Source organism: Diadema antillarum, unplaced genomic scaffold (assembly GCF_040938485.1).
Source record: "Diadema antillarum isolate AM-2024a unplaced genomic scaffold, OU_Dant_1.0 seq00000523_RagTag, whole genome shotgun sequence".
In the NCBI taxonomy this organism is placed as follows: domain Eukaryota; kingdom Metazoa; phylum Echinodermata; class Echinoidea; order Diadematoida; family Diadematidae; genus Diadema; species Diadema antillarum.
Genome location: NW_027271475.1, coordinates 996,771 through 1,020,821, shown reverse-complemented (window position 1 = coordinate 1,020,821; position 24,051 = coordinate 996,771). Strand labels below are relative to the sequence as shown.

The following is a 24,051-nucleotide window of genomic DNA, read 5'->3' as shown; positions in this document are numbered from 1 at the left end:
TAGAATACCAATGCTAGTGCCCGGACACTGCTCACTGAACCACGTGTACCGGGAAAATATGACAAGGACAACACGTTCGTACACACATTCAATTACCCACACGTATACACTGTAAGACGCGAGACAGTACCGAGAGGAGAGAAGACGGTAACAATACAAGTCTACGAAGAACAAGAGACAGGAAAGGAAGAGGAGAGAAGAAAGAAGAGAAGTCTGCACACAGAACACGCCAAGTGCTGCGACATCAGGACAAGTGAAGGCTCAAGCATAAATCAAAACAATTTAAATTATCTAAGATTATAAGTAGAAAGTAAATATTTTCTGAGTTTGTATTTAAATGTAACAAATTTTGGGGAATCTTTTAAACTATTATCTAAATTATTCCAAAGTCTGGGTCCGGTATAAAGAAATGTATTTTGGGCATGTGCGGTTCTCATTAATGGAAGATGAAATTCATCGGATCGTCGCGTGGGATAGTTATGAACATGACTATTTCGATGAAATGAATCATGGAATATTTTAGGTAAAAAGTTACTGTTGTAATTAAACATAAACTGGCCAAGTTGAAACACATACAAATCATTTACTTTTAATATTTTATGGTCAGAAAACAAAGCATCTGTATGTTCTCGGGTATGTAAATTAAAAACAATTCTAAGCGCTTTCTTTTGCAGTAAAAGAAGTTTGTCAAGTAACATCTGACATGTATTACCCCAAGCAAGAATCCCGTAGTTTAAATAAGGTAGTATCAAACTAGAATAAAGAGTTAATAATGCAGATGAAGGAAGATAATATTTTAATCTATTCATTACACCAATGTTACGTGATATAATTTTACATATGTTATCAATATGATTCCTCCATGAAAGCTTGTTATCGACACAAACACCAAGAAATTTAAAGGAAGAAACTTCTTCTAAAGGAGTAGTATCAAATGTTATATTGCCTGGGAGGCTATTTAAAGAATTACTAAAAAGCATAACTTTTGTTTTTTTAATATTTAATGACAATTTATTTGCATATATCCATTGTATAACCTTTTTCAGTTCTTCATTGACTGTTCTTATTAAAATGTTTGGGTCAGAGTGAGAAAAAAAAAGGTTAGAGTCATCCGCGAATAATATGAATGATAGTTTCTCCGAGGATCTATGAAAATCATTAATATAGATAATGAATAACAATGGGCCTAATAAACTCCCTTGTGGAACACCAGATGCAATTGTTTTACTTTGAGAGTCAAAGCCGTTGACATGTACAAATTGGGATCTTTCTGATAGGTAACTCGTGAACCACTCCAAGGCCTTTCCACGTATTCCATAATGAGACAGTTTGGCGAGAAGGATTCCGTGGTTAATCGTGTCAAAGGCCTTGGAGAAGTCCAAGAAGACACCTATTGTGTGTGAAAGTGTGTCGAGTGCGTGTGTGACTTTGTCGATGAGGGCAAGTAGTGCGTGTGTTGTGCTGTGATTTTCCCTGAATCCAAATTGAAAGTTTGAGAATATGTCGCAGGTTTTAAGAAAACGTACTGTCCTGATATAAACTATTCTTTCAAGAATCTTAGAAATAGAAGATAATAGAGATATGGGTCTATAGTTATTGACATCATCCTTCTCCCCTTTCTTGTAAATAGGAATTACTTTCGCAATTTTCATGCTATTTGGCACATGGCCAGTTGTAAGCGATGAATTGATAATGTGTACTAAGGGATCCACTATTTGAGGAATTATGTTTTTTATCAAATAGTTGTCAATTCCGTCATGGCCAGGACTTTTTCCTTCTTTCAAATTAGCAACAATCTTTATTATTTCTTCTTTATATGTTGGGTCAAAAAATATAGTTTTGGAGTTAGGTGTATCTAAAAAATCATTAAAAGATTTACTAGAAAGAGGAATATTTTGAGAAAAATTTTTCCCAATTGAAGAGAAAAAGTCATTGAAAATTTCCGCCATGCCAGCGGGAGTGTTGCTGGAGGCATTGCCCCACCGAATTTCGGAAATATTAGATGAATTGTTAGATGTATTCATAGCATTCTTTAATGTTTTCCATGTGTTTTTAATATCATTTTTGTATTTGCTTATCTGATTCACATAAAACATTTTCTTCTGCGTACGTAATAATTTGGTGAGTGTGTTTTTGTATGAAACATATTTTTTCTTATTTTTTTCGGTGGGATTACATCTATATTTATAAAACAAATTGTTTTTCCTGTTTATAGATCGTAATATAGACTGGGTTATCCACGGGAGTCTTGGAATTTGCTTATATCTGTTTTTTATGTTACGCAGGGGAATATGGTTATCGATTTCGGAGGTAAAAATAGATATGAAATAGTCATAAGACAAGTTGACATCGGTAGTGTTGTATACAGAAGACCAGTCGATTTCTTTTAAACTGTTTTGAAGACTTATAAGATTATCTGCAGTAATCTTACGACGCTTATAATAATTATTTTGTTTAATCAGTTTAATTGGTACCTGAGTAAATATAGGAAAATGGTCAGTGATGTCTGAGAGGACGATACCAGACTCAGGAAGTGGAAAAACATTACAAAAAATGTTGTCTATGAGGGTAGCCGATTGGCTGGCGACACGGGTAGGCTTGGAGATTAATGGTAAAAACGAAGCAGACATTAATGTTTCTATAAATTCTTTTGAACTGTTTTGGGAGTTACATTTCATGAGATCGATATTAAAATCGCCCATCAAAAATGTATCTTTATTAAGTATCATGGGATTTTGTACTAAATCCTGCAAAACAGTCAAAAAATCATTTAAATTCGAACGAGGGGGCCTGTAAATTACGCCAATCATAATGTTTTTTCCATGTGGATTTATCAATTCAATAAAAAGGGATTCAAGTACATCGCTCATAACACTAATCTCCTCATGTATAATATATTTAAATTTTTTTGAGATGTATAAACCAACTCCACCACCAACTCTCTCGCTTCTATTTCTAAATACAAATTCGAATCCGGGTAAAGAAAATAAATGACTGATATTAGAGTTCAGCCATGTTTCTGTTAACCCTATGATGGAGCAAGATTTATGATCTGGGTTTTCTAAGAGTAAGCGCAACTTATCAAAATTTTTGTTAATACTGCGTATGTTAAAGTGAGCTAACAAAAATTTTTCACCAACTGTATTCATGATCCGATTTTTATACTGATTTTCGGTCAAATAAACACACAATGGACTCTGGACTGGATCATTTGAGTCAAAGTTATATTCAAATTCTTGTGTTGAGGTGTTGTATTTATCGGATATGTAATCTTCATATACACTGGAAATAATATTTACATGATCAGATTCAGAGTGCCTTACTGTGTTATAGAATTCATCACTATTCAAAGAATTAAAAGCAAAATTTGTTGCGTTAGCCATGGGTTAAAGAAAAATAAACATTCGGGAATTAATAGCTGGCTTCCCGTCTGGTCCTAGCTCAGCAGCTACGTGGGGGTATGCAGACCTAAAAGAAGAAAGGAAACCGAAATTCGTACAGAGAAACATGAAACACACACAGAACAGGGAAACGAACATGAACACGAACACAGATGACACAGAATCAACATCGTTGCGGATGGTACACAAGGCCATGGCCTCGTGTACAATGCCTAACATGAACTTATTTAACAAGCAAGGACGTGTGCTACACGTACTAGGCAGTGGAGAGTGGAAGTGGACAGAGCTCCCACTGACAAGAAAAAAATGTAAACAATCAGCTATTTACCAATATACATTTGCTTGGCAGGAAAAGAAATCATCCATATCACTGAATTATTCTTCAAACATATCAAACATTTACATGTATATGCATATATAATTATCTCGGAATCAATAATCACTAGACACCTCCAGTCTCCTACGTCACAGAAATCCCAAAGGGGGGGGGGGGGGGGGGGCGGCAGTAGCCCATAGTCATTTCATACGTTTCGGAAAGTACAACAATCTCTGCTTTGTAATTTCCCTCATGGAAAACAAGAGCAAAGAGACAAACTAAGATACAGCTAACTGAGACGCGACTTGGTATATTAAAATTAACCTAGGGATAAATACCAGTCGAACACCTCATAAGAGGTGAGCACCCTCTGAAAGGGTGAAACTTTGCAGCCCCATGTGCAAAAGATTGAACTGAGCAGCTTTGAATAGTAAGGCAACGACCAGCCAACCATAAATGAATAACAATGATGTGTTTTACGTAAGACTTCGTTGCCAAAATATATACCGTATGAAATATGTTGGGCACGTTGACTCTCACTTTTCGAATAGATTTGTAAATGGCGAGAGTCATTGATTTGAGCTTTTCTATCGAATCCAGGATGTTACGTACATAAAGCCCCAAACGAAAACTGGCCTGTTACACGTGATATGACAAAGATGAAAAATGTTTCGTGTCGACGACCGTGTGTTCGGAGTAGCAAAAGAATAATAAAACAGCTAAAACCAGGGAGCTGGCCAAACAACTTGTTAGCTATCAAACAACAATGCTTTGTTACGTAATATTACGATGACACGTGTCCCCATTTGAGCACGCAATAGTAATGTTACAATAAACGAAATTCACGTTTGAATCGCAAACGTTTCGCTCTTGGATCCGGGGTAGCAAAGCTCAAAAGATTATTACGTAAAAGACTCTTCGTGGTGTTCAAGCCAGTTTTCACACATTTTAGAACGAATAAACAGCATTGAAATTAACTAGGGAAGTGGAGCAATAACCCGTCAACTCTAAGTCATTGAGTCTATTTTTACGTAAATTACAGTGAGCGTCTTTATAATGTTTGTGGAAGAATAGCCAACAGCTTTTACAGCTTAGAGGCTATTATTTATGAGTGGCGGGAAATGAAAATAAAGGGATCAGATGAAAACAAAACAAAACAAAACAACGACTTCAAGGAACGTGACCGTCGGAAGAAGCAATACAGTCTATGGAGGACGGTTGGGGCGAAGACCATTAACTTCTATAATAGCTATGCTATATATCGTGATTCATTAGCAAGTTTTAGAAAAACCCACATAGAATTACTTAATAAAATGGCTGAAATAAAATGATTTTGAGTGGCTGATAAAAAATAATTGTTTCTTTTATAAAACAAACATTCAATTGTTTAACAGGAGTAACATTGGAAAAAAAATGTTCTACTGTAAAATTTCCTTATCATAGTTCATTTTGCTATATATATATATATGAAAAAAAAATAGAATTCATTCACAAAATCAAAGACTTTATACTATAAGTAATAGTAGCTATATGGCAACGATCAACCTGACTGTGAGCAACGATGGTGTCTTACGTAAGACTTTATTGCCAAAAGATACTATGAGGTATTGTTGTACACATTGACTCTCACTTTCCAAATAGATAGATAAATAGATAAATAACGAGAGTCCTTGATTTAAGCTTTTCTATCGAGGCCAAGATATTATGCGTACATAATGCCCCAAAAGAAAACAGACCTGTAGCACGTGACATGACAAAGATGATAAAATGGTTCGTATCAACGACCATGTGTTATGCAGAGTAACAAAAGAACAAAATAGTGTAACAGCAGAAGCCAGGGAGCAGGCAAAAGAACCTGTTAGCTATCATACAACAATAATGCGTTACATAATATTACGATGACACGTGTCCCCATTTCAACACACAATAGTAATGTTCCAAAGAATAAAATTCACCTTTGAATTACAAACTTTTCACTCTTGGAGCCGAGGTGGCAAAACTCAAAAGATTGTGACGTAAGGGATTCTTCAGTGCTCACGCCAGTTGTTACTTCAGGTTTCAGAACAAATAAACAGCATTGAAATTAACGAGGGGAGTAGAGCAATGACCCGCGAGCTCTGAATCATTGAGTCTATTTTTACGCAAATTACGATGAGCGTCTTTATAATGTCTGTGGATGTAGCCAACAGTTTAAACGGCTTGGAGGCTATCATTCGTGGGTGGCGGGAAGAGAAAAGAAAAGAAAATAAAGCAATTGGATGTACAAACAATAACGAAAAAAAAGAATTTCAAGGAATGTGACCGTCGGAAGATGCTATACAGTGTATGGAGGACGGTTGGGGCGAAAATCATTGACTTCTGTTATAGCTAACGTAATTCACTGCCAAGTTTTAAAATAGCCCTAAAACCCGCTTTTAATAACAATTGTTTAACAACAGTAGCATAAAAAATTGTTCTACTGTTACATAGGATTTCCTTATCATGAGTCATGTCATTGTGTATGCAAACACAAGCACATTGGACCTACATCTTCAAGAATTAATATACCAAAATATATGACGTGCAAGGTATTCAGAGTTCATGTGCAAAGTCGAGGACTTCATACTGTAAATCTATGTTAATAGTCTAATGATGCAGCTGGGGCAACGACCAGCCGACTGTGAATGACGATGGAGTGTTACGTAGGGCTTCGTCGCCAGAAGATACCGTATGAAACATTTAATGGGCAATTCCGCAGTTAGGTGGACATGACGTGGATAAAAGAAATGTGCCTCTTTATCTTACTCTTTAATTTAGGTATCAACTAATGCCATGGATGTTCACCAATCACTAAGGTCTTTCAAATTCAGTAGATTTTATTTTTCATATTTCTTGATTTTGCGAGATCTAAAACCATCATTTAAAATGTACATGTGGGACTGGGGATGCTGAAATTCACTTAAATGCAAATTACAGTGGGTTGCTTTAAAATTTTTTCCTCAAATTTTTGCTAAAATGGAAAAGATGAACACATTTAAATACTCCAGAAGTCATGTGACATTTTGTCAATTACAAAAGGGTGAAATGACCTACGGAATTACTCCGGACAAATGTAACGTTACTAACCGTAACGTTACTAACCATGCATTTGGGGGTCTAGCTAATAAATTATTGGTCGAACTGCTTAAAATATTTGTGTGAACATTTGTCATGATGCAATAATTGAAATTAATGCAACACTTTGTTTGAAGTAACTTGAAATTTTGCACACTTTTTGTTACAAGACATTGATTTTTTTGTCATGTCCTTTTTTCGTAACGTTACTAACCAGCCCTTTTAGTTGCCATAGCAATTCTAATATTTATTGGATTGTACTCATTCTTTTGTATATCATAGACCTGGGTAGGATGAACATGTTTTAACATGATTTTGACTTGAAATGAATAAATGGTGATATAGTAGTAAAAATAAATATCTAAATTTCTTTAAATGTAACGTTACTAACCGCGGAATTGCCCTAATACATCATTGACTCTCACTTTTCAAATTGACTTTTGAATGGCTGATAATCTTTCTCACTAAGGCCAGGATGGTACATACATTACGCCTCAAACGAAAGTGGCCTATGTGAACACCTGGCGTGATAAAGGTGACAAATTGTTACGTTTCAACGACATGTGTTTCAGAGTACCAAATGAAAAAAATAGCACAGCAAAAGACAAGGGGCAGGCCAAACAACCTGACTTGCAAGGCATCGAGAGTTCATGTGCAAAACCCAGGCTTTATACAATAATATGTAAAAGTTTAATCAGGCAGCTAGGGCAACGACCAACCGACTATATGGACGACGATGTTGCGTTACGCAAGACTTCGTTGCCAATAGATGTAAAAAGTACCAAAAAAAGAAGAAGAAGAAAAAAAAAAAAAAACCAAACAAACAAACAAATTGACAAGATGTTTGATATCACCAACCGTGTGTGTTTTAGACCAGACGGCGGACCAAAGACCCGTCATCTCTAAGAATAATATGCGTTATGTGGGACTTCATTTCCCAGTTGTCGCCATATCTATGGAGTATACAAATTAATTAAGCCTATTAACGGTTCATAACTGACAGGCTAACTGAAATTCAGGCTCGAATTCCAAAATTTCATATCACTTTACAATCTTAAGAATCAAACAATTCCTTTCGTCTAAATATTATCTCCGAAAGAAGAAGATTGCGTTCGATTCCCTTGTAACGATCGAGGGGGAAATTTCTCACATTTCTAATACAGACGTTGGAAAGGTAGAATATATATTCTCCATATGAACAAGGAGCACGTTCTCAGACAATATAACCTAGTTTTTGTACATTTCTTAAAGAAAAAATTAATGGTGAATTACCATAAAGCTTATATCCTCATACCCTCTGTTTTATCAACATTATTTTCATCAGTCGCGTAAGGTGTCATTAACACTTCTTCTGATTTTGTCTTGTGAGGAACCTGAGTTCATAATCCAATTCATAAACATTATTTATCATACACTGTAGTGATGTCAGTGTTGAAATCAAAATGACGTAATTGTGTTCAGTGGATTGGGAAACTATGTGAGAGACTAGATAAAGTTTACGTATCAAAGGCCGCGAGTTACAGAGCAGAATGAGGCAGTCAAAAAGATGAGCAGCAGTTGAGACTGGCGGCATTACCCGTCGTACTAGGCGGCGAGCAAAAAAAAAAACCAACTATATAATACAGTATCTGTAATACAATTTGTGTTGTAGGGCAAACAGCTTGTCTCACACTGACGACTTCACCTAACTGGAATATAATACTGTATAATCACAAGGTACCTTCTTTCAGGCTTTCAGGCTTTTCTGTTTTCGACATTTTACTCTAACACTGTACAATCATTAAGTGCCTTCTCTATTGGCTGTTATACTTTCAATTTATATCACTCATATAATGGATTCATTATGAGAGAACAAAAAAAAACAACAATAACACACATTTCGGATGAACATCAGCTAATTCGTTATCGTAAAGAATGGAAATGTGCATTTTCCTTACTTTGAAATGAAGTTTAGCTTTCTTCAGCCCTTCCATGCCGTCCAGGCTGCTTGTGAAGAGAGATTTGTGTCGTTCTTTCTCGTCTGCAATATGACACGGGTGCCCCTTACAATGATTCGCGTGGCTAGCTTGTCCTTGGTTCTCAGGCCGTACGCTATGTTGGCAAGTCGTCCACGTTCTCGCTTCATCGAAGCTGGAAGATCGGTCCGTACGGTGATTCTGCGGTGGGTAGCGCTGGCTGCGTCGGTGGTTGTTGCTGGTTGAAGGGATGCGCGTTGTCGAGTACGTGTAGATGCCTGCAGAATCTGGTCTCGGTCGCTCATGCGGCCGAATCGAACGATGATCGGGTCTGGGGCGACGGTGTGGCTGGTTGGTGAAGACGCGGCTGCGTCTACCTGTTGTGCCGGTAGTCTGCGAGGAAGTCGATGGGCGTTCATGAGTGGAATTCTGGCCGATTCCTCAGGGGAAATGTTGAGAATCTCTGCGAATGTGTCAGTGCAAAGTTTTACTACATCTTCATTGGAAACCTTTGGGATACCGTATATCAATAAGTTCTGTTTACGTTCATGGATTTCGAAGAGCATTAGTTTTTCATCCAGTTCAGATTTTGCTTTCTCTATTTTGTCGAGCAGGTCCGGTAGTTTGGTGGATTCGATATCATCAAGACGGCAAGACATGTCGGTTGCACTGGTTTCCAATGCTGTGACAGTTTGTTTTGTTGTTGTTAACTCCTGTCTCAGTGACGTTACGTCGGTGATGAGCCCGTCGATTTTACCGTTTAGCTGGCGGTTATTTGCCTCGGTTGTGTTTTTAAGGTCCGATATCATGGATGCTATATCATTGATGGTCAACAGCGGGTCACGGCCCGGCGCTTGCTGGAATGCTGTCGGTGCGGACTCCTGCGGTGCGGGACTGGCGTTAGAAGATGTGGAGCGGTCGTGGTCCGAGTCTGCGTTGGTTTCACTGACACTTTTTTGAGTGAAGTTTGCAGTTCTTCGTGTAGCCATGCCGCCAGTCCCTGTTGTTTTCGATGTCATTGTTTTTGACTTCGTACTCATGGTGAAGAAATGATATCAAACAATGGAGTTATTTCCTACCAATATGTTGTGGAATGAGAGCTGATGCGTGGAGTTTGGGAGCTCTGCAGCAGACACGTCCGTTCAGTACCGCATGTTCGAGTGAATCCCAGTCGAATACAGAGGAATTCAGTCGAATACAGAGGAAGTAGTTCAATCCGCAAGATCTTTCCTTGATCTTCTGCCATTTATATGCCGTTACCATGGCAACGCAGCTTCTGACACGTCCGAAAAATATGTCTTCCACATCTTCCCACCAAGATCAAGGTGTGTGCCACATTTCATAACCTTTGGTCAAAAAACTAAGGAAGTAGTTAAATCCACAAGATCTTTCCTTGATCTTCTGCCATTAATATGCCGTTACCATGGCAACGTACTTTCGGGTACTGTCAAAAAATGCGTCTTGCACATCTACAACCAAAGGCACACATCTGTACCAAGTTTCATGGAAATTGGGCAAAAACTGAGGAAGTAGTTTGCAACACAAAATTTTCCATCATTTTGGCTCATAATATGTGAGCTGTTACCATGGCAACATACTTTTTGTCACTGTCAAGAAATGTGTCATGCTGACCTATATCCTAAGACAAACATTCAATATGAATTCCATGAGAATTGGAAGAACACTGATGAAGCAGTTTTGCCATGAAGCATTTTGCCCTATATTTTACCAATAACATGCCGTTACCATGGCAATGCACTTTTTGCCACTGCGGAAATATGTGTCTTGCACATTAACATATTCAGATGAACATCTGTACCTTATTTCATAAAAATTGATCAAAAACTGTGGGAGGAGTTTGCGACGCAAGATTTGTACCCATTTTTGCCCATGATATGCCGTTACCATGGCAACGTACTTTTGGGTACTGTCAAAAAATACGTCTTGCACATCTACAACCCAAGGCACACATCTGTGCCAAGTTTTATGGGAATCGGTTGAAAACTGAGGAAGTAGTTCGCGACGCAAGATTTGCAACGGACCGACCGCCCGACCGACCGCCCGACCGCCCGACCGCCCGACCGTCCGCTGATTCCTATATACCCCCTTCAAACTTCGTTTGGCGGGGGTATAAAAATAAGCCTTATATAGCACAAGAGAGCATCAACATGTAGAACTCTAGGAACTTTGCACTTCACACACATCAACATGGAGTCTCCCGTTTGCAAGGGGTTTCAGGCGGGAGAATCTCCAGATCAGAAGGTGCTTTGGGTTGGAGTCTCTGAAGTCACAATTTTGACCCTCTCGCAACTGGCCCTTCAGACATTTTCACATGGTTACAAGAAAATTGTACTTGTCTCGAAACAACACTGCCGCAATGCTTTGAGCAGTTTAAATGCTTGATCAGGCAAGCAAATGTAAACATTTTTGAATTTCCACTTGATCTGACGTACAGTTTTAGCTGATGACAAGTGGACAACAATGCTAATTGTCAGTCCTAAGACATTTTAGAGTAATAAACATTACAGGACGCTGTACAATTTCAGAACAGTAACATGGCATTTTGGCACATGATTATACATCCACATGCTTCATTTTGGGGTTATCAAAATTAGCTTACTTAGATGAGGAACTTGGAGAACCTTGACCTTGCAGTCCTTGGTTCTTTGCTGCATGTTCTTCCTGATACCTACATATTGAGAGTAAATAAATGAAACAATGTCAAGATAGAATCAATAAAATGTTACACGGCTGTTGGATTGTAAAGTGATTTACTCCAGAACAGGCATACATTCTAATGAAGTAACGTTAGGCCTTACCCCAGAGCACTCATGTACACAGGTTGATACTCTGATAATTTGAGCATGTTGAGTGTCAACCGTTGAGTGTGAACACTTCGCGTTCCGGCTGGTCGCACTTACCAATTATAGGTTACTTTAGGCCCAACGCTTATACAGCTGCAGCAGAGACTCAAACTCTCCTACTTTCGGTGGGAGATCTCCTGCCAAAAGCCCATTGTTACAAAATACTTGAGACACTATTTCTCCCGCCCTGGCTCTGTGTGCCTCCTGCTTGAAATGATTTCTTACTAAGTTTGTGTCATCGTATGTAGAAAAATAAGCCTGAGTTTACTAGTGAGATAGCACAAGAGAGAATCTAGAACCCTTGACCGAAAGATCTGGTCGTCAGGGATAGATGTTCCGCGAAGACATCCGGCGTCTGGCTTCACGGATCCGCTCAGAGGAGAGCGATACCGTAATGTCAAAAAACACAAACGACTCCTCTGGACAGACGGATCTTTCTGTCTTCTAGAACCCTAGACTAGCTTCCAGGGCCCTTAAAGGGATGGTACAGTACTGGTGGAGATGAGAATTGGGCTTTTAACGTTTTGCGAGATACCAAGAAAACACTAAATGATGTAGAATAGAGCATACCAGTTTAAGAAGAATTAAAGGTATATTTGATGAAAATCGGGTTCGGGATGACTGAAACATCCAAAAACAAAGTAAAACAGAGCGATCATAATAAAGTGTGGGTCCCACACTTTATTAGAATCACTCTTTTTTTTTTATATCTCAGCCATTTCAAAACCAATTTTCATCAAATAAACATTGAATTCCTCATAGAATTACATGCTCTTTCATATTTCATAAGAGGTTTCTCATTATCTCACCAAAAACTGTTAGAAACCTGAAATTAGGTCTCAACCAAAACTATACAATCCCTTTAAACAGGTCCTGGACCCCGGCAACAAGGAAACTCGTGCTTCGCGCTCGTGATGTGCACTTCACGCACATCAAGTCATAATGCATGTTGGAGTCTCCCGTTCGCTACAGGTTTCAGGCAGGAGAAGCAGATCAGCAAGTGCTTGGAATTGGGTTTGGATCCCTGCTGTACTAGCTGTAGCTTGTACTTGTAGTTTATTAAGTTCTGTACTTTCTTTTTTTTTTCTTTTTTCTTAAAAAAAAAAAAAAAAAATAGGCCGGCCCAATGTTACAATAACAAAATGGAAACATAGTCTAAACGTTAGGCCTGGAACTATGCAAAATGTATCCATGGTATCAAGAAAATTTACGCTACCTTTATTTTTCGAGGTCAATCGATGACTTATCCGTTTGTTTTGACCCTAAACTTGGCTCGCAGTTGCTGCAGACGGAGGAATGTGCCCTCCCCAATTTCTGTAATATACAGGTATAATACGAATGTGCATACACGTGTACTTCTAGCAGGTAAGTTATTTGACCGACAAGTATGTCTAATTTTGCGACAAACTTCTCATTTATAATATGCATGACATTTGCTGGGTCAGTTTTTTGCTTAAAAACTGACCCAGCAAATGTCATTGTATTATATTAAATGAGAAAGTTTTTTCCGGAATTAGACATATTTTGTCGGTCAATTAAAGTTAGGAACCGTCTAACTAAACGTTAGTGTTAATGATTTCAAAGGGTTAATGGATTGTATAGTTGGTATTTGACTTAAATTGGCTCAGACCTAAAATTTCAGGTTTCTCACATCTTTTGGTGAAATAATGAGAAACCTCTTAAAAGTCTTAAATGAAATATGAAAGAGCATGTAATTCCATAAGAATTCAACATATGTTCGATGATAATTGGTTAAAATGGCTGAGACATCCAAAACAGAGCGATTCTAATACAAGGAAAGTGTAGGACCCACCATTTTTATTACAAGTAATAATACAAAATTTGCTTTGTTCTACACGTACGTGTGGCTATCCCGTACATGTAGGTAGCAACATACAATTGTATGCTCGAGTCGGAGGCATTCAAACTTGATATTTTCAAGGTCTTTAAATTTTGGGATAGTAGAAGCTTTTCTTACATCATCTGGGAGGTTGTTCCACTGGGGGATTGTCTTTAGCTATAGAGACTGCCGGTAGCAGCTCTTATTCATTGACTCATCTCCACAAAATTACCACTGACGCAGACTTTTCGCAGGAAATATCCCCGACAAGATACAGACCGATCTTTCGGTCAAAAAAAAAAAAAAAAAACAGGATGTGCAATGCATAAAAGAAAGAGTTAGGCCTATAACAATGGGCTACTCAAAGGGAGAGAAATTAGAAATGCCAAATTTCTCCTTTTGACTAACGATTCTTATTCCTCAAATTTTCGATATTACGAACACAAATCATATATTTCTTTATCAGATTGACAAATCTTCGGAATATGGACCCTGATTTCATTTTCGGACTAGACGAATTCAGCGCTTTAGAACGCGGTACTAGCAGTTTATTTCATTTTACAGCTAATGAACTTTCAGCGTAATTAACGCACTTTTCTTTTCTTTTTTCGTTTGCTAATTAGGGGTCTACTCTTGATCGAATGAACCTTCGGAATAACGAGCATCCCTCCCACTAGTGCTGTAGACCTACTGTAAAACGAGGAATTTTCGTGTGCACTTTAATTTCGCGAATTTCGCGAGCGCCAAGATTCGCGAAATTAAAATGCTCGCGAAAGTTCTTGTATATACTATATGCATTGAACGCCAGTGGCACTTCGCAAAAATTTCATGGCACGAAAAAGGCTGTCAGCTCCAATTCGCGAAAATTTCATGCCGCGAATATATCATGTTTTACAGTATATTATATAGGCTCTAACTGCGACAGCCGCCACACGAAGTGCCTTGCGGCGCGGTCTCCGGGGCTATATACAACTTGTATGTAGGCTCCTACTTCATCTTGGTTGGCTGACTACTCCCTTGCGTAATTCATTATTCAGAAAATCCCTTTCTCTTTAGACTCATAGAACAGATAGGTAATGCAATGAAAGGTGGAAAATTAATCACGTTTTTTTGTGTGATAAAGAATGCTTGTCTACATAGATTATCTACATCTTTTGGCAGGCTCTCAATTCAAGCTCTCACACATCTAACCGCAGCAGCGACCCCATTTACAATGTTACAGCGCCCCGCGCCGCCGGGGTTATCACACATCGTGCATGGGCCTAGACCTAGGGGAAATTTTTACTGACTACCATGTTACACACACATATCCTAGACGCATTATCATAGTACGCAGTAGGACCCTACTCACTTTTTTAACAAGAACTCTGCCAGCTGGTCGTCGCTTTTGAATTCCATGTCGCTGCGGCATCTTGCCCACTCCTCGTGGGTTTTTACCCCTATTCGTATCCTCCTTGTTGTGTCCCCTCGCTTTCTATCATATGATAGAAAGTATGTCTTTCTCTTCAGTTTCATCTCTTCGGCGTCCATTTTTGTTTTGAGGGAAACAGCAGCAGGAGATCGGAGACTCCCCTCTAAGCTCATCGGGTAAACAAACCGAACGATCGACGACGCATCCGTGATTACGCAACACTCCCACACTTTCTCTACCAAATTCACGGAGGTGAGATTGAGGTGACGGTTGAAAAAGCCTCAAGCCCATGCCATCCCAGTGCAGTCAAATTCAAACGGTAGAGGGAGGTAAGATCGTTTCACGGAAGAAATTGTGGGTCCCACCCATACTGCACTTTTATCGGACGACTTATTTTTGCATTTCTCAGCCATTTTTAAACCGATTTTTGTCAAACAAACTTTGAATTCCACATAAAATTCAATGCTCTTTCATATTTCATACGTGGTTTCTCATTATCTATATTAGCAAACAAAATTCATCCCGACCTGCCATCATCAACCAAAACTGGACATCGACACGCCCTTTATGGCTTTAATGTTAGTCGTTAGTAAGTAGCTGGCGTATAGTTGGACACTACTAGTATACCTTGACAGGAGTAAGCTCACAACTTCATTGATAGAACGCAGGGCAAGTCGACTCTGAAGCTCACGAATGCCTTTCATATTGTTTTCGGCTAAAGATATCCGACTTTGACACCTATTTCGAATGCGTAAAGTCTCCCGGTTACGCTCCCGGTATTCTCTGTCCCTCTCCCTTTTTCTTGCTGCATGATCCAGGACAGAGCGCGGCCTTCCCTTCTTCTTTCTTTCCATCTTAGCGATCTCGGTTTTTTTTTTTTCTTTGTCAGTCGATAGTCAGTAACGATAACGTAGACACGTGGTAGATAGTTTTCATGCTGCAGTGGTACGAGTACGACATCGGCCTCATTTACTAGGATCTAACAGCATAGATCGTACCACAATCTAAATTTCTTGTTACAATACATGCTGCAGCAGCGCTCGCGTGTGTTTGTAAACGTTTAAACATGGAGCATGAACGGCATGCCGCGGCAGGGATGTGCCGCAGCTGCATGCTCCATGTATGGGGCGCCAAGTGTCGCATGGCCTACTTTAGTCGACATCGCATATCTACTATTATATTTTGGATCAAAAATTTGTCTTCCATTGATTGGTTAAAAGAGCTTCACGTGATTATAGGTATTTTGAACTATTTTAGAGTGTTGGTGTGTTTGACACTCCATGAAGTACTATTAGCAAAATGACGTCACTTTTATGACGACATTTTGCAAATGGTATACTATTTGCAAAATGATGTCACAATCACCCTTCTTTAGAATCAAGAGTAACCCGTCCGCGTCCGGTCCCAAATTCTAGCGTTCAGGTTTGCAGCGGCCATACGAGCGCTTGGATACATGCGACGGGCAACTCTGGCGGTGCTACGGCTACTACGTTTTTCAATTTCCGATCTCTCGCACTGCAAGTTGCGTATTGCAGGCGCTGCGCTGCCGCCGCAGCGCGGCTAAGCCTATAGACGGCAGCCCCCTGGGAGCAACTTTTTTCACAGGGGTGCTGAACCCCTGACCCACCCCGGTTGCCGGACCATATTAGCAGCGTTTCAGTATAGGGGGGGGGGGGGGGGGGGGGCAGGGGGAGGTGAAGGGAGGGGATGGGGACATCGAAACGAGGGTGAGAACGCCCTCTACCAACGTGTCTACCACACAAGGAAACTTTTGCACTCTTAGTGAAATTGAACACACACACATGTGATAAATTTTGAAATTCTTCAATCAAAGCGACACACAAAAAAGTGAATACTCGTGGACTATGTTCATGGATGAATTGTTGAACGCCCCACCTCTTTGATTCGTGTGTGTGTGTGTTCACTTTGTATAAGTGCATGGAAGGGGACCTACGGGGGAGGGTGTGTCATCACTGTGAGGGGGTATCCCCTCCCACCCTGTAGAGATTCTGAATTTTCATACCTGAAATTCAGCGATCTGACGCACACTTTTGGTGAATATTTTTAAAAAGTATGAAAATAAAATATTCACAGAAATGTGAATGACCAATAAATTGGGGTATAATCAACTCTTGTTCCATGTGTGCGTCATAACTGTGAAATAACTGTATGGAAGTTGATGAGGCGGGGATGGGAGGTGGCTACCATGCAACGGAGATTTTGCATTTGTAGAATTTAATTACAACGATATGATGCACAATCATGGTGGACTATCCCCATATATGTATCAGAGAATCGTTTGTTGGTCTTTTACTTTGTATAATTCCATGGAAGGGGACATAAGGGGGGAGGGTGTGGGAGGGGGTATCCCCCTCCCACACAAGGAAGATTTTGGATTTTCATACCTGAAATTCAGCGATCTGGTGCACACTTTTGGTGAAATTAAAAAAAAAAGTATAAAAGATAAATACACTGTATTCACAGAAATTTGAATGACCATTAAATCAGGGTATAATCAGCTCTTGTTCTAGGTATGCATCATCACTGTGTGATAAATGTAAGGAAGTTGAGTAGGCGGGGTTTGGAGGGGTAGCCCCCTCCAAACGACGGAGCTTTTGCATTTTTAGAATTGGAATACAACGTTTAATGATCTGATGCAAAATCTTGGTGGAATATCCTGGAATTTGTATCAGACAAGTGTATTAAGACATCTATGAAGGGAGGCCAAGCGGGGGAAGGATGTGGGAGGATGTATCCCCTTCCTACAAGAGAGAGCTTTTGCATCTTTTTTTACTGTGATTCAAAGATGTGAAATTTCTGGCGCACACTTTCATTCATTCATTTCATTCATTCATTCATTTTATTTTGTCACGGTACCGGGCTCCGCCGGAGGTTGTTTTTCAGCCAGTCCGTGAATCAAAAATACACAATACACAATGAATTGTACAATGCAAAAGAAACAAGTCAAAACAAAACAGAACAAAACAAAACAAAACAAATCATTATAACAAAAGTACATAACTTAAGACCTACTGATATATACAGAATACAATTATCATAAATTATACAAAATTTAAGATAATTATCATAGTAAGGTACACAAATGAAATCAGCTAATTGCAGACTGATCCCCCCCCCCCCGCCCACTTATTTATACTAATCTCCGGTGTTTATCAAACTCAAATGTTCAATGTTATGAAATCATTCACCTGTCTCCTGAAATCATTCCAACCAAGCCCTTTTATCTCATTCGTTAAACTATTCCAAAGTCTTACCCCACTAAACAACAAACTTCTATTTTTGAATTCAGTACGGACTTTTGGTAAGTGAAAATTGTTCATTTGATGTCTAAGGTTATGCTCATTATTCTTAAATTGAAAAAAGTTTACAAATAACATAAGTTTTGATTTAATATGTAATGTAATGTAGCCATAATCAATGCAAGGGGTGGAGGCTAATACAGCAAGGTGGAGGATTTTAGAAGGGGGTGTCCCCTAACCCCTCCCATTCGAGGAGCCTTTGTATTTTAAGGATTGAATGAAAATATATTGTCTCTACACAATAGTCATTTATGATGGAGTATTTGAAAAACTGATAAACAAAGAAGCATAAGCATAATAAATGTAGTAGGGGAATAAAGGTAAACTGAAAGAGAATATCCCCTTCCCACAATTTGGAACTTTTGGATTTGTTTAAATTGAAGTGACAGATCTGGTGCGCACTTTTTGATGAAATATTCAAAAAGTGTCGATCTCAAAAGTCTACTAAGTGGATTGAAGTTGGCCTAACGGCTTGAAGGGGGGGGGGGTGGAGTATCCCTCCCACTGGCTCCCAGGGTCATTTCCCATTTTCAGAATTGAAATTAAACGATCTTGTGCACTTTTGGTGAAATATCTGGACAGTTTCTATTTAAAAAAAAAAAACAAGAAAATTTTTTACATCGTGGCGATTTTTTTTCTTGGGGGGGGGGGGGGGATTGGGAGGGTGGGGGCAAAGTGATGTGTTTGCGTAGCTCCCACCCAATGTTTTTATTCCAGGATTGATGCTATTTGATATGAGGAAACTGTGGCATTTTTAGAATCCAACTGACATTGTATCGCAAACACATTTTGGTGGAATTAGGGAAATAATCAATCCACGAAGTGTACTACTACTACGTCTATGGAACGTATGGAGGGGAACTAAGCGGGGAAATGGTTAGGGTCTAAATAAAGGAGGATATTATATTCCCACAAGAGGAAACTTATCTTGCATCATTTTAACATGAATGACAGATCTTTTGATGAAAGAAATCATTCGGAGATATGCCAATCTTATGGGAAAGGACCAAAGGGGGAGGATGTGGAAGGGGTATAGACCCATTATATTTTCAGAATTGAACTGCAACAATGCCTTGCACAGTTTCGGTAAAGTATTTGGACAGTTTTCCATCACACAAAAAAAGCAAGAAAATCTCTGACATCCCTAAAATCATATGGAGGGGGTAATATCATGGCAACTGCCACGCACCCTTGCATACGAGGGAGCTTTTGCATTACTCTGTCATAGAATAGAAAGGAAAATATCGTGAGATGGGGTATTTCCCGCCAATACAAGGGAGATTTCGCAATTCAGAATTGAATGGTGCACACGTTGTATGAAGATTGGGACAGTGCCGAATTAAAAAAAAAAAATTCAACATCTTGGAAATTACTGGGGGTCAAAATGATATGCTGCCCCCTCCATCGATGCTCTCCTGAAGGGGGTACCCTCCCCCTAAATGAGGGAACTTCTGCATTTTCAGATTTGAAATTTAGCAATCTAGTGAGCCCTTCATATAGCAATAAAAATCAATAGAAAAGTAGGAAAAGCAAAATGGAAATGCTTTAAAGTTTAATAGTGCTGTCTGCACTTATATACAAGCTTGTTCTGCGTGGGAGGGGATGTGGGAGGGGTATCCCCTCCCACGCTATGGAGATTTCGCATTTTCAGAATTGAAATTCAGCAATCTGATGCACACTTTGGGTGGGATATTTGGACAATTTTCTATAAAAAACAAGAAATTTTACCCGCAAAAAGATGTAAGTTGGGGGTGCAGAAGCACCCCCAACTTTTATTTTTCACAGGGGTGCTATGCCCCCCTGCTCAAAAAGTCAGGGGTGCTGCAGCACCCCCAGCACCCCCGGCTCCCAGGGGCTTGATAGACGGTCTATAATGAAGTCACTTTTTATTCAAATTTTTGATCCAAAATATAAAACAAATATACTTTGCCTAGTTTCGAGTTTCTTGTTAAAACTATGGGCCTCGGTGACTCCAAACTAGTACTATTCACTTCGGGGCTGCGCCCCTCAGTGAATAGTACTAGTTTGGAGTCACCTCTGCCCATACTTTTAACAAGAAACTCTCAAGGCCAAGTATATTTGTATATTATAATACTCGAAGTTGTTGTTGTTGTCGTGGCCTTATGTATTTCCTGTTTTATTCCGGCGTTGCTGGTTTGTCTATCTCCTCCCGAGCCGTCGGCTCCGGGCAGCTGCGACCGGTGCCGTCGGCTGCAGGAGATTATCCTACATCGAATGGCGTGGGTTTCGTCCCCGCTCCGCCTCCATGTCGACGTCGAGGACGAAAAAGAAAAATTAATTAGCTAGATGCATAATGCATTTTTGTGCGTGACGAAAGAGCCGAGCGTTTCAATATTCACCGATCCTGCGCTGGCCTCCTGCTTTCTCGATCGTCCATCTTTTAGCTTGCAGAGACACTGGGGGGGGGGGGGATACTAAAGATGATGGTGCAGCGAAATCTCTGACATTTTCCGGCGGACGCGCACGCACACACACAATGTACCTCACATAACTCTACACACTCTACACTGTGTGTATAGTTCTGTGATGTACCTTTGCCTCCGCCTGTTGTACGTGTATATGTAATGTATTGACGATGGTTACACCAGCAGCTGCAGCACTATATCTGCGTGCGTGTGATATGGACTATGGGCATTTACGTACAGTTCGCCATTGGCGTCCCCAAATGAAAACAACGAACGTTGTTATTTAATTGTATTTTGCGCAACTGCAGAATACTATGCAGCTCAGGTACGTCATTTAGCTTGCTCGCCGTTTGCTCTCAAGTCCGATGTCATTGTATGCAGACTGTTTAGGACGGCTAAATATCTTTGCCGATCGTACCCTTCCATATCAGAATACACGCGCAGCTGTGTCCACTCGTTTACTGCAAAGCTGCTGTAATCATACATATTCATAAGATGAGCGGACGTAAGAGAAAACCTCACTTTGTCGACCGCCTATTTTTAAAATTACAAGTGGAAATAGAATGTGTGTTTCTATGGTCTATCAAACCAAGTCTTGATGACAATAAAAAAAAGAGGGAGCAAATGAAGACGAATATATATTCTTCTTTCTTCCATAACATGGGAAAAATATTAAAGAAAAAAGAAACGAGGTCGTGAGACCCTACTCCCACGGGTGCCTATTAAACCTGATAACTATGATCTCCCCCTCCCCTAATAACAATAATAATAATAATAATAATAATAATAACAATAATAGGAGCAATAACTGTAGGCCTAATATTAATTATGATAATGTATACAGTCTGAAGCAGGTGATGGTTCTATGAGTTTTGGTGATTAAAAACAAAAAGGAGAGAGCAAATGAAGACGAAAATATTTTATTTTTCCGCTCTCATAATAACGTGGGGAAAAGAAATATAAAAAAACCAAACAAACAAACAAACCGAGGCCTTGAGACCAGCCGTGGATTCCCGCGGGTGCCTGCGTGGATGCAAGAGCAGGGGGTAATCAAAGTTATAGTGTTAATATCTTCCCGTTTCGACGGGAACAATCTGTGGGCAGAACTTACGGGGAATTTCATTAGCGTTTTTGGTAATTTTCCCTGAATGTTTTTGTTTTTTGCCCTGCGGAGGTGGAAATGTGTGTGTGCGTGACGGGGGGGGGGGGAGGGGTGAGGGGCAACAAGACAATTGTTGGACTTCAACGGGTGCAAATAATTCCTCGAAACTCAAGTTCTATAATAAAAACAAGTAGTGGCAGGAATTTAATATCCCTACCAATGGACCGGATCGCCGGGCACATACTACAAAAATGTATTACATGGATTAAATTTCTGGGAAGGGTGGTCATTTAGAAGACAGCACAATTAACGAAAGAATGAGAAGACTTTTCTTTTTATTTCTTCAATAAAAATGTGCAAAATCGTATTATGAGAAAAAAATAAAACCCCTCAGATCCGTGGATTTCCACGGGTGCTGCTAGTCTACTATAATAATACTCGAAGTTGTTGTTGTTGTCGCGGCCTTATGTATTTCCTGTTTTATTCCGGCGTTGCTGGTTTTTCTATCTCCTCCCGAGCCGTCGGCTCCGGGCAGCTGCGACCGTAGTCTAGCTTCTGGACTCTTTTTACTCGTAGGGGTGATTCAGTGTACGCGACAAGACGTGTGAGGGCGTGACACCCGAGGATTGCGATACGCCGAGAACTGCGATACCCGAGAAAAAACATTTTCGTTGGGCGCGCAGTCTCTCGATTATCGTCATCAGAAAATTTGCGCCCTCTCTTGGTTTAGGCCCTATCGCACCAAGGAAGAGGGGACGGGCCGTGCCGTGGACACGTTGAGGTGACGTGACGTGGACGTGGACGTGTCTTGGTTTTTCGTGAAGATTCATAAGTTTCACAACTAGAATAAGTCTTTACTTTTCCTGAATATTGTGCGTGCTGGTGTAAAGAAATATCTCCATGCTGTTGTGTAACTTTTGAAAAAGGGATCATGCCTGCTGGAGGGAGGAAAGGGCAAAAAACTGGTCGTCGAAAACTGAGGTCAGAACCTACCGAACGTGAACGGAGTGGGGCTGTTTCGACGCCGGCGGAGTCGGGGACAGACGAGCTTAGCTCCGGTACCGATGAGGAAGCGGGCCCTGCTGTTCACTCGGGTGCTCGTTCCAGGGGACCGAATCTGGACAATACACTGCGGAATGCTATTGAAGAACAGATTGCCCTTTCACTTCGATCGTCGAGCCTTGTCAAACGCATAGCAGATGATGTTTATGACGTAATTGCTACAAAGCTTGAAGAGCGAGTTGTGGAGAAAGTGTATCAAGCTGTAAGTTTGGACTTGAAGAAATACACAGATGAAGTGGGAGCCATGAAACAGAAAATAGCTGAAATGAAGAAGGAAACAAAAGTGCTACAGGATGAGAAAGACAATGCAGAACAATACAGTAGGAGAAATTGTCTCCGGATATATGGCATTCCCGAGGGACCAGATGAGAGGACAGATGAACTCGTTCTAGATATCTTCAACACGAAGCTCGGTCTCGCAGTTCAACCGGACGCGATAGATCGCAGTCACCGCATCTCTGCACGCCCGAAGAAAGACGCTGATCAGGGACGGGAGTCATCGACTTCGGCATCGAACGGGAGGCAAGATGCTGATCGGGGACGCGAGTCATCGGCTTCGACATCGTACGCGAGTGCTACGAGGAGGAACAAACCGAGACCTGTAATAGTGAAATTCAGCAGATACAATGTCCGACATGATGTGTACAGAGCCAGGACGAGATTGAAGAATGCAGATGGACCAAAACTCTGGATAAGGGAGGATCTCACAGCCAGGCGAGCAACTCTCTTTTGGGAACTTGTGAACAGTAACAAGTCGAAGTCCTGCTGGACCCAGGATGGAAACATCTTCGCACTAAGGACACGGGACTCAAAAAAGATCAGCATTAGGACTAAACAAGACTTTGAAAATTTGTAAGAACTCCCTTTTTTAAGTTTTATTTTCATTAGTTGTTTATGAATTATGTCTCGATTTTAAAACTCACGTGACTCATATTGAATTTCCATGCTTAAGTTGCCGTAAAGAAGTAAAAGAATACCATAATGCCTTATTATGTGTACAGTGTAACAAATGGGCTCATCTGAGATGTTCACGTGCATCTACTGATACTTTTAATTCTGATGGCGATTGGATGTGCGATTTTTGTATCTTTAAAGAACTCCCTCAGTACGTTGATGATCCTGTCACTTCTTCTCGAAATGCTGTTGCATATATAATTATGAAAGTGTAGAAGAAAGCATTGAAAAGCTGAATTTATTATCTGGTATTAATATTTGCCATTTAAATGTCTGCTCTTTGATGAAAAATTTTGATGAGATTCGT

At 40.0% G+C, this 24,051-nt stretch overlaps 1 protein-coding gene across 1 annotated transcript; it reads left to right on the top strand.

The window, feature by feature from the left end:
* The first annotated feature begins 22,659 nt into the window (after positions 1 to 22,659).
* LOC139734360 (uncharacterized) lies at positions 22,660 to 23,646 on the top strand. Its single transcript, XM_071645151.1, has one exon. It carries the CDS (start codon positions 22,660 to 22,662, stop codon positions 23,644 to 23,646), a length of 987 nt encoding a protein of 328 aa, XP_071501252.1.
* Positions 23,647 to 24,051: the final 405 nt, after the last annotated feature.

What these genes read in the sequence shown, in the direction of transcription:
- LOC139734360 (XM_071645151.1), top strand. Translation starts at nt 22,660, where the DNA reads ATGCCTGCTGGAGGGAGGAAAGGGCAAAAAACTGGTCGTCGAAAACTG.